The sequence below is a fragment of the Populus trichocarpa genome, chromosome 17 (genome assembly GCF_000002775.5).
Source record: "Populus trichocarpa isolate Nisqually-1 chromosome 17, P.trichocarpa_v4.1, whole genome shotgun sequence".
NCBI lineage: Eukaryota > Viridiplantae > Streptophyta > Magnoliopsida > Malpighiales > Salicaceae > Populus > Populus trichocarpa.
Window position 1 is genome coordinate 11152580 of NC_037301.2, and position 12042 is coordinate 11164621.

Below are 12042 nucleotides of genomic sequence, written 5' to 3' on the forward strand. Positions count from 1 at the left end.
ATTTTAATTATAACAAAATTGATTTTGAAAAATTCCCTTGCGCATGGCATGGAAAAACTGCCAGTATATATATATATATATATATATATATATATATATATATATATATATATATATATATATATAGGGAGAAATGAGCGCGTGTTAGTGCCGTAAAAAACAAGAGAGCAATTAGGTCAGCAAGGACAAGGACAAGGACAAGATTGTAGTGGTGAAGCCTATCACATCAAACGCTGGCGATAAAAATCTACCCGGGCCCCGACAGTTTTGTCCGTTGCATTCGTTAGTCCTCTTCTTCGTATTCTTCGGCAAAAACAACAAAATCAAGTCATTTCACCTTTTCGCACGTGGTCTGAACCACCGATTATGTGTCTGGCTTACGTTAAACCCCCTAATTAAGGTTGTTTTAAATATAAAAAAATTACTGATTTAATATTACCTTAGTGGATACGGTGTCATTAGTTCATTTAAATAAACGATAGTTATATTAAAAATAAATTTTAAAAATTAAAATAATAATATTTTAATATATTTTCAAATAAAAAAACAATCGTTATCACAATCCGGCACAAACATTAACTAAAACGAGATTCAATAATATTGGCTATGAAAAAAGTAAAATATAAATAAAGATTTATTACAAATAAAAAGATATTTTTCCTGTAATGAATATAATAAAAATTACTTAAGTTTTATTTAATATTAATTAGTTGTAAATCAAATAATATTTTCTTTTATGATTTATATCTAGTTTACTCTAATTCTTTTGTTCGCACTAAGTTTTAATTTAAAAACTATTATGTTTGTTTTGATGTATTTCTCTTTAATTAAAAGAGATAGCCAGTTCTGTCCGTTGCATTCGTTAGTCCTCTATTTCTCTTGAATACATATACATCGTTTACCATATATTTTAATTTGTTAATTAATTGCATTTGATCAAATTAATGGAAGTTTCTAATGGAGGGCTTAAAGTACATTTAAGTGGTCGTAGAGTGTTCATAAAGAAGGTTTGATTTGATCAGAGTTTAATGATGATGTTTCTACTATCTTCAAAGAATTTAGACACTGTTTGTTTCATTGCATTTCTAGCTCTTTTTTTTTAATTTAATTTTTTATATACGCTGCCTGGACATAATCACATTAAAGCATTAATTTCGAGAAGAAGAGAAGGCCATAGCAGAGCAGATCATCTTCAAACTGAGAAATTGACTCAAGAGTGGTAGATATTAGGCATCATATCAAATATATGTGAAAAGAGATAGCCAATTTGGTTGCAAAATCAGCATTTTTTTTCTATTTCTGTCTGGTTTTGCTTTTTTCCTTCTCTAAAAAAAGAAGAAGAACATTGGCCAGGTTCTTATATATGGTGCTATATATAAACATATGTTAATATTCCACTTCAGCTAGCTGCAAATATAACTCCTAGAGATTCCCCAGGTTCCATTAGGGTTTGAAGTGAAATCTATGTTACAAGGGGAAAAAAGAGAGAGGGAAGGGAACATAAACCAAAAAAACCCTATACTCATTTGGTATCGTATCATGATATAATCGATTTTTCATTTGAGGAATATTTTCAGACTTGCAAAAGAATCAGGAGGATTAGTTTGATGATTAAAAATATATACTTTCTCTTTGATTAAAAGTCTTATTAATCTCATTAGACTATGAGAAATAATATATTTTAATGATTTTTTTTATTCTATATAAATAGCAATCTTTTTTTACCCTGTTTTTGACATTATTAGAGAGTTGATATAAAACAATGATTGAGATTTTATTTTTATTTTAAAATGATTTGTTATATAATATGATAGTTTTCATAAACAAGCATTTAGGAGTTTGAATTTCATCATCTTTAATTCTAAATTAAATTAAAATTAAGTATAAAATCTTGTTAGATATATGCAAGTTTAAAATTAAAATTAATTTTACTTTTATATATACACACACGTTAAAGATTTATTATAAAGCCATTTTAGACACCTCACCCATTATTAAATCTCGTTCAGTAATTTGAAATGATTTGAATAATTTTAGTACTCATTGGATTTTACTTGGAGGATTTTTTTTTATTTCATTGAAATACAATGATTTAAACAGTATTGCAATGTTAACTCCTTTTTGGACATCGAGTTATTGAAATTTAAAGCTTGTTTTGGGATACAGTTGCAGTTACATTTGCCATTCAACTTGTGTTCTTAAATTAAAAATATTGAAATGATATTTTTATTTAAAAAAATGTGGATTATATTTTAAGAACAACTAAAAATGTATAAAAACCGTTATTTTTTTACTTAACGTAGATGTCCTGACAAGCTTGCGTATATATTGACTAATCTCGTGGGCCCCAATATTAACGATCATGTAAACCTTCAGTAGCCCTGAGAGGACTCGAAATTATGACCATTAAAAAGCAAACTCAAGACCTCATTAGGTGAACTACTTTCCAGGTTGTATAAATATCATTATTTGTTTTTAGATTAATGTGGGTATCCGGGTTAGCTTGCACATATCTTAACTAATCTCATGAAACTTGAAATTAATGACCATATAAACCTCTAATAATTCTAAAATTTATAAAACTCGAAAGAGTAATATCTGAAAAGCAAATTCAGACCAGTTTAGCTAATACCGCAATTAATATACGGGGATGAGGTTTTTTAGGATGGTCCACGTGGACCCCACACTTAAAAATCCCTTTACACTACTGTATGCTGATAAATAAGTAAAGATATGTAAGAAATAACATTAAACGAGTTTTGTTTTTCATGCAAATTACACAAAAATAGGTACACATGCATTATTGAGATGTGTGACCAAACGTGAAAAGCAAAGGGGGCAATAAGAAGTTTACAGAGGTAGAAGGATCGCCGTCATTAAAACAAACAAGAATAAAAAATAGAAGCAGGGAGGTTTCCACGCCATGGGTGACAAGATTGTGCACAGACTGTTCTTCCATTAACCTGTGGCTCTGAACGACACGTCAACCAACAGCTAGACTCTTCACCAATCACAGATCGACAGAAAACAGCTCTAAAACCACTTCTGTTTCGCAAAACCACCCCTCTAAAAGTACGAGACCCACATCACCCTTTTCCATATATACATACAAAGGGAGGGCTTTGGCTTGATAGTTCACCATACCATCACAGAAATAGAAACTTTGAAGAAAAGAGTGAAAAATAATAAAGATGGGGAGAGGTAGGGTTCAGTTGAAGAGGATCGAGAACAATATTAGCAGGCAAGTGACATTCTCCAAGAGAAGAACTGGTTTACTAAAGAAAGCTCATGAGATCTCTGTTCTCTGTGATGCTGATGTCGCTGTGATTGTTTTCTCTACAAAAGGGAAGCTCTTTGAGTACTCCACTGACTCCAGGTTTTTTCTTTCTTCTTGCTTAACTCCGCTCAAACTATCTCCATTTTTGTTCTTGCACGTTGATCTTGCTCTATAGTAAACTATCTAGTACTTGTTTTTCACATTCTTTATTTTTCGCTCGTATGGTTCTGCCTGTAATCATTTTTCATGCTGTTCAAGGCCTGCATTGCACCTTTCCTTGCAACAATCTTTGAGTCTTGATGTCTGTTACATACAAACACAGATACAAACAAGAAATAATGCTACAGTACACATTTTTCTTGCTATAGAGAACATTGATGTTATTGTAGATGTATGAACAGTGACAGTTGTGTACATCACATACTGTTGACTGTTTTATAAGTTTTTTCTGTGGAAAAAATCCTTGGTATTCATAATTATCTTCTTATATAAATATTTATAGTTCCTGGTCGCCCTTCTTTTATTTTATGTCCTTTATGATTCCCTTTTGTCTTGTTCGTCAATTTTGTTTTCTTTGCATCTAGAGCTAGTACACGTACGGCATTAATCACTCAATCAAATGATGAGAAGGAGAAGCTTCAAATTTGTGCATTTTGAAGTTTTGACTCCTGCATGTGCATCTCGGCAGTACAGTCTGTCATTTCCCATGTCTATATACTACAAGAAGCTAGTAGCGGCAAAGTAGCAGTATTTTAGGCATAGGAAGTGACATGGATTTCCATATATTATAAGCTGAAGATCATATAGAATTTTAGCAGGTCAGGTCTAGCCAAAGGCCATAGAGCTCTGTGCATGGGGTTTTGTGCTTCAACGACAACGTTTGATTAGCATATATACGAGGATATTGGGACGTATATATGGTGCTGGTTGTTGTTTAAGCAAACTAGAGATTCCATTTTGAGAGGAGAAAGATATCATTAGCAGTTAGAGTTACATATTAGATCACAAAAAAAGTTCGGAACTATCAAACGAATTTTGTTATAAAAAAAACATATATAATTTTAATCTTATTATTAAATCAAATATCTAGTTCTATAGTTTTTTTTTTTCGTTTTCAAGTCCGTACATCAGCGACCTTTCCTTCAAAAAGAGGGTGATCAGATAAGGAAAGATATGTGTTTATTAATTTTTTAGATAGCTTTAATGGTTATGATTTAAATAAAATAAGTTTTAAAAAAATATGGTTAGCTGTGGTTAGTTGGATTTATATACGTGTTTGGAAAAAATTATGGTTGAAGTTTATATGTAGCAAATAAATATATATATAATGTTTGGTTAAAACTCAGTTAAAAAACATGTAAACACTGTGTATAAAAACTGTATTTAAAACTTAATTTTTTAATGAGATTCGCAGCATTAAATATAATTTAACTTATTATCAAATATTTTACTGTATTTGTTTCACTGTAAATGCAAAAACTAGCCAAAAAAAAAAATGCTACCAAAAGAGACCCAGGAAAACAGGGAACAGCGGTTTGTCAAGGGAAAAGATTCTGCTAAGTCAAATCGTGGTTTCTGTAGTTTTCGATTCAGTTTCCTTAAAAAAAAAAAAAAAGCTTTAATAACGTTGGGATTCATCAAGCTAATTTTATAGATACAATCATGGGGTGGGGAAGAAGATAATTCTGCTAAGGTAGAAACTGCCATTAATGAATTTGTGCAGAAAGAGGGCCTTGCTCAAGTCTAAAATTCAGCCCGTGCATGTAACCCAAACCTAACCCATAAAAATTACTGAAAATAATGCCCAGCAAGACTCAAATAATGAAAAATGTAAATCCATACCCAAAATTCAGAGATGATATACAATTCTTAATAAAAATCAACGTCTAATCATTTCAATGATCATCGCCGCCACTTGCGCCTTCATCGGCAGCATTACATCAATGCTGCTATAACGTATCACTACAACATAACTATTATCATCTCCGCCGCCACCTTCCCGACACCGCTGATATATATAAATGTCATCCCAGCACTATCTTATTAAAAACAAAAACATTTTCACTTCATTTAAATCATTAGTTGAATTCCATTAAAAAAAAACTTAAAAGTTTTTATTTTTAATTAAATAATAGCCTTTTATCTTCCAACTCTAAATTTATTATTTGTTCTAAAAGGATTTAGTAATTGAAAATTAAGAAAATATATTTATTAAAACACAAATTCTCAAAATAGAATATGATTACCTTGTTTGTCTTATGTTGAAAATAAAGAGAAGAAATGGGCATAAAACAAGGTAGATGTACCAAACAAAACACTTATATTTATATGCAAGAACTAGATTTGTTACTCATGCTTTGCTACATGCTAGCTAGTAATAAAAGAATGTTAAGGAAAAAACAAATCAAGAGTAGAGTCATTGATTCAATTGGTAATTTAAATAATATAAATAAAAAAATACAACAACAATAAATAAACTAGTAACAAAAAATAACAATGAAAAGAAAGGGAAAAGAAACTTAGCTCATCCAAAGTATCTAAAAACTCAATGTTGAAGGACGAAAATGAATCTTTTTTTAAAAAAATATTTTAAACTGAGTTAACTTGTAAACTCTGTAATAATGGATATAAGATTGAAATAATCTTATAGAAAGAAAAACAGGAAAAAAAAAAGTTTGAAGATTAATTTCCATTAGATCAAATGAGAACATAATAACTCCATTTAAAACAAAATGAAAAAAATAAAAAAAGCTTAAGCTTAATCTCTAGCAAATAAAATGTTTTAGGATGAAATTTAAAAAATATATATAATTTAAAAAAAAGTTCAAAAAAACTTGATTCTAGCATTTACAGGTCAAGATGAAAAATATTTGACCTAGTTGTGATACCAAGATATCCACATTCAAAAGAAATCTGAATAAAATAATGAAACTTAATTATCAAACAATCCAATATTTAAGAACAAAACCGAATAAAGAAATTTAATTAGAAAAAGGAATGAAAAGAAATATAAGTCAACTTGGGTTAACCCACTAACTTTGCGACTATAGGCACATGAATGAGATAACACAATAAAAAGAAAAGGAAAAAAAAGTGTGAAGATCAATTTTCAAAAAATAAAAGTTGAAGGATAAAATTGAAATAAATCAATTTAAAAAAGAAAAAAAAAATGAACTCGCGTTAAGTTTTGAAACCAGTGACTCTGGTCATGAACTCGAGACTAATCTCATAGAAGGCAAATCATAACAAATAACAAGACAAAACTCTAAAAAAAAAGATAAAATAAGAAAACATCAATTTTTTTAAAAAAAAACCAATCAAACCCAAGTGATCCTTCTAAACCTGGTTTAATTTCTAAAACTCACAACCCATGAAATTCAGGATTCTAGTTAACCCGCCAAACTTGCAGTTCAGGTCATAAAATCAAGATAACCAAGTAGAAAAGAAAACGTAAAAAATCACAAAGCTAAAAAGAAAATAAAAAAATAATAAAAAATATCAACCCGAATTAACTTTCCAAACCAATAACCCGGGAAATTAGAACAAAAACACTATATCTGGAAAAACCTCGAAGCTCAATTCTCAACCAATTAAATGTTGAAAGATTAAAGTGGAAAAAGAATATCAATTACACAAAAGGATCCAAAAGAAAAAAATTAAAATTAAAAGAACAACGATTAAAATTTAAATTCAAAATAATTTTACTTTTGATTGAAGGGTGAAATTGAAAAGCAAAATTAATTGAACAAAAAACAAAAAATATCAAAAGAATAAGGATCCTAAAAAATAGTAAGGGATGAAATTGAAAAATATTTTTTTATTTTATAGATCATTTAAAATTTTATAAATAGTAATCATAAGGTTATGAATCAAACGAAAAGGAAAAATAAATTGCAGTGGTTGTTCTGAATTCTTGTAGGGGCTAAAATTAAGTTTAAAAATGAGAGAAAGAAAAAAAAAATAGTTTTTAGTGCCAAACCAAAGATGCTTTTGGCGCACGCGCCACCCCATCACATAAGGGGCACCAAGGCTTTTTGAACGCTTTCGTGGAAGGCAGGGTTTGGTGACTCGACAACCGTGCATACACCACTCGAAAATCACTCGAGGGTCATCCACTCGCTGGCATATGCACGCACCAGCATATGTTTTGAATAATATTTAATAAGTAGTCAATTATAATAATGCTCCTTGATAACCTTACAATTAACCATTAAAACAATGTAAAATAATAATAAAAAGTTATTGTAAGAGAGTTATGTTGATTTTATCTTTAGAAACTGCAAAATAATTTCATTATTTGAAAAAAGTTGGAATACAATAGCTACCCTATTTAAATCCAGTTTATGTGTTAAGATTACCTGCATTGGTTGCTAAATTTAAATCTAGTTTATTTTTTAAAAAAATATTTTTAAATAATGAGATTTTGTAAGAAAGGAATTCATTTACAACAATTTTGACCACGACCTCTAGTTCCATCTCAATTATTATTGTCAAATTATAATGTGAAATGGTTGTCCATCTAGTAGCTTAACATTTCTGGTCGGATTTTGTTTGTATCTCCATAACTCAATCCCTCTAATATCTCCCACTTAAATTCATAGATTGAACTGATATTCTAGTTCTTCATGGTATAGTGTTTTGTCGGCATTGCTACTAGTCTAGACAACAGAAGTTTTACTTTCAAAAATTCTGCATAACTATGATTTTTTCTTATTCAACGATAAGGGATATTGTCTTCGAACTAACGCATGCATCGATAGAGATTAAGTATTTTTCTCGGATAATCACGCAAAGACATGCCTTTTAACATTCGAATTGACTGCAATGCTGACATTAAATAAAGGTCATAGATTGAATAAGTTAATCATATCTTAAGATTGTTTTTACTAGATTCTCATGTCATGTAATTCTTTTCTTAAAAAAGAAATACTTCTTTCTTTGGGTGGATAGTCATTCTTGTTTAGGTCTCATGGATGTTACTTAAATATTGAAACTTGTAGTTCATCTGCATAAATCTTAGTTGAGCATTCTTCAGAACTTCTCCATTTTTGGCAGCATGGAATCGATCCTTGAAAGATACGAAAGATGCTCGTATGCAGAGCAGCAGTTTGTACCACATGGCCCTGAACATCAGGTATTATATGAATATGATCTACTAGAATGAGTCCATAGTTATTAATCTTGTACTTTTGTGGTTGGACCGGAGAAGGGCCAATGGACCCTTCAGCAAGTTAGGTTTTGTTTAAGGAGCCTAAGACCTGATTCATAGGTTGTGTGTTTGTTGGTTATGGTTTCTCAGATCTTCACATTGAATATGATATTGTATGTGTCAAAGTTTCTTGATATTTTTGTGAATCCTTTTTAGGGAAGCTGGTTTTTGGAGCACCCAAAGCTCAGGGCTAGGGTTGAACTCTTGCAGAGAAACCTAAGGTACTACTATGATTTCATTTGAGTTATAGTAATGTTTGTCAAGTCATAAAATATGACTTTTATCCGTGTGGTATGCTGAAGTCTTAGTCTCTGTATCAACTATACAAAAATACTCAACCAAAGGATTTCGTTCACTTCTTCTTCTTCTTTTTTCAAAAGGTATTGGAACCGTGGCTTACTGGTTTTTGAGATTCTTTTTCCTTAAAAAAATCTGAACAAAATCCAAGATGCTTGAAACCATCCTTTTTGTACTGTTTCTCACATGGCAATACAGCACTGGCCAATAATCAAGAAAATGATGTGATATATTTCACATTTTGCCTATTTAGGAACTATACAGGACAAGATTTGGACCCTTTAAGTTACAAAGAACTTCAACACCTGGAGCAAAAAATAGATACTGCTCTTAAGAGCGTACGATCAAGAAAGGTGAAGTTCAAGATGTTTGTGTTGTGAGATGCTAGTTTGTTTAGATATACATGTTGTAATGCTTGCTCATGGTGTAAGTTAATCTCGAATTTGCAGAACCAACTCGTCCATGAATCCCTTGCAGAAATGCAGAAAAAAGTAAGATTTCTGCACTTCTTTTTTTATATAGTAAGATTTCTGCATTTCTATTCACTGTTGTGGTGAAAATTTTGTTTATGTTTGAGTAGCCGCATAAAAGTCACTAATATAGCACTAGCCTGTTACCAAAACACTAGCTCAAGAGCCTAGGGTTTGTAGCCCTAATTTCTATGATCTTAGCCCTAATTCATACTCATGGTATGCGTCATCTAACACACAAGCTTGTGGCAGGAAAAGGCACTTCAGGACCAGAACAACATACTAGTAGAACAGGTATATAAGTCACTCAAATACGATTGTCAGGTTTGGTCTTTCATACTCAAACAGGCTATATTGCATTATATCTGAAAACTGATAGTGGCAAATTTTGTGAGAAAAAAAAGGTCAAGAAAAAACTGAAGGCGCTAACCGAGCAAGCACAATGGGAGCAGCAAAACCTTGGCCAGAACTCATCCTCTTTTATGCTACCACAAGCACAACCTCCACTGCAGCCGTCGATGCTATCACATCCTCCACCAACTATAGGGTATGCTCTCTCCCTTCTTGCTCTAGAGAAACATTATATCTATGGAAGTGAGGGAAAAAAGGATGCGTGGTCAATTTAAGCGAGGATACTATAATTCCATGCTTTGCTAGTTGATTTACAGACTAGAAAATAACCATTTGTTGCAAAATGATGCAGTGGCAGTTTCCAGATTAGAGGATTCCTGAACGGTAACAAGGATGTTGAAGTTCAAACTCAACCTAGCACCATGCCACATTGGATGCTTCGCCATGTCAATGATAGAATTTGAGACACGGGATGGGAGATCAGAAAATCAATGGGGCATTGAGGTGAAGAAGAGTATTTATCACTTCGTTCTTATAGCCGTCAATTTATCCATCGCATAATTACCTCTACTAATATGCTGACAATTTCAAGTGCTTATTCACAATAATTGAATTTGTAATCTTAACTATTTCGAGACCAAAACCAGCTCCGTGTCTTGTCATATCCCTAAGTAGGCAAAGATTCCATTTTGCATGCGTGCAAGTATAATCTCTGCTTCAACAAGCTTAGTCCACCCTGACTTGGCAGCTGAAAATCTCATTCATGAATCATGATCAAGAGCTTTTATCTTGACTTATTTGGTGGCAACGCTGCCATCGCTGGCCTAGCCAAGATGAACATGTGAACTAATTTATCTATAAACAATAAACTTGGAAAAGAGTTTGACTCCTATTGTTGAAGAACAAGAGACAGAATTCTTTGTTTTCCCTTCTTGTTTGGTTTTGCTTTTCTTGTGGGGTTTAAATTTAGTAGTGAGTGGTCACCTCATGAGTCAACTTAACACACAAGCTACAGCTCCAGTGATGCCAATTTTCCAATTGCGACATGGTAAACCACAAATCGAAGTTGTCTGTGATGACTATTAAATCAGCTCGAGAATGAGAAAAGAAAACTGTTTTCTTAAATAAAATACTATTAAATCAAAAGACTATTTAATTATTTTTATATATTATATGGATTTATTAATTTGTTTTCATAAACTTAAATAACTAAATTATAATTAACTGGCTCAAGAAAATGACTTGTATTTACCCAAAAAATTTCCTTGAATTTAAAGGATGAAATTAGAAAAAAAAATATTAATTAAAAAAATCAAAAAAAAAAAAAAACAAAACCCCCTTTCTCTTTTAGTTTATAGTTAAAAAGATTATTTCCTTATGCTATGCTATATGTCAAATTAATTTTTTTAATGTAAAATTTTTTTAAGATATTGTTAACATGTTTTCTAGTAGAAAAATAAAATTAAACTATGTGGAGGTTAATCTGGTATGACCTGGTCAACTCGACGAAGGCAAAGACAACTCAGACAACCATTAAAAATATACTTTGACTAAAAAATTTCAAGACAACATATTCTTTTTAAATATTAAGACGAAAACATATTTGATCGACTTAGATCAATCTGAGTTAACCTTTCTAATTCAAGACTTGGATCATGAAACCGAGAAAACATTATAGAAAACAAATCAATAAAATTATGAAATTCAATCTCCAATCAAACCCAATATTGATAGAATAAAATTGAAAAATCAATTAAAAAAACCAAAAAACATACAACTTGAGTTAACCCGGGTAATTGATTCAAGCCCACAAACTGAGTCATGTGATTGAGATAACCCGATAGAAAGCAAGTCAAAACAAATTATGAAGCTCAATTCTCAATCAACTCAATGTTGAAGGATGAAATTAAAAAAAAATAACATAAAAATGACATGTTAACCCGCCAAACTCGTCACCCGGATAATAAGACTAGGATAATCTTATTGAAAAAAAATTATTAAGTCTAATTTCAAATCAACTAAATGTTGGATTCCAATCGTATGTTTGTCGTTTACACGCGCTCCACCAAAATAAAAAGGACAACTTGGTGCTCTAAATGCCATCGCAGACAACTAATTATGGTAACCGGATAATTTTGCACATGCCGCCCGAAGGGTGCGGGAATCGTTGCATGCATTAACAAAAAAAATTTAATAATATTCAATCTTTTAAAATTACTAAACAACCTTTAAGTCAGCTCAAAATAACAAAAAAATATATAAAAAAAACCAAAAATACCCTTAATTTTATTTTAAAGGCAATATCATAACTTCATTGTTCATAAAATAAAAATATAAAAAACCCCTCCTGTGCAAATTTAATGTTTTTTTTTGTTATCTTATAGGTATCACGGTAATTTTAATTTGCAAATAATAGTAAAAGACAAAAGCAATCAAAG

The 12042-nt window shown here is 31.0% G+C and overlaps 1 protein-coding gene across 1 annotated transcript; it reads left to right on the forward strand.

The window, feature by feature from the left end:
• Positions 1 to 2987: 2987 nt before the first annotated feature.
• Positions 2988 to 10338, forward strand: LOC18107345 (truncated transcription factor CAULIFLOWER A). The gene is made up of 8 exons (XM_006373334.3): positions 2988 to 3376; positions 8333 to 8411; positions 8643 to 8707; positions 9037 to 9136; positions 9233 to 9274; positions 9506 to 9547; positions 9658 to 9800; positions 9957 to 10338. Exons 1-8 carry the CDS (start codon positions 3192 to 3194, stop codon positions 10066 to 10068), a joined length of 768 nt encoding a protein of 255 aa, XP_006373396.1. The 5' UTR covers positions 2988 to 3191; the 3' UTR covers positions 10069 to 10338.
• Positions 10339 to 12042: the final 1704 nt, after the last annotated feature.

Coding starts and splice junctions, on each gene's coding strand:
- LOC18107345 (XM_006373334.3), top strand. CDS start 3,192: ATGGGGAGAGGTAGGGTTCAGTTGAAGAGGATCGAGAACAATATTAGC. Junction 8,708..9,036: donor CTCTTGCAGAGAAACCTAAG/GTACTACTATGA, acceptor TTGCCTATTTAG/GAACTATACAGGACAAGATT. Junction 9,137..9,232: donor AGAGCGTACGATCAAGAAAG/GTGAAGTTCAAG, acceptor TCGAATTTGCAG/AACCAACTCGTCCATGAATC.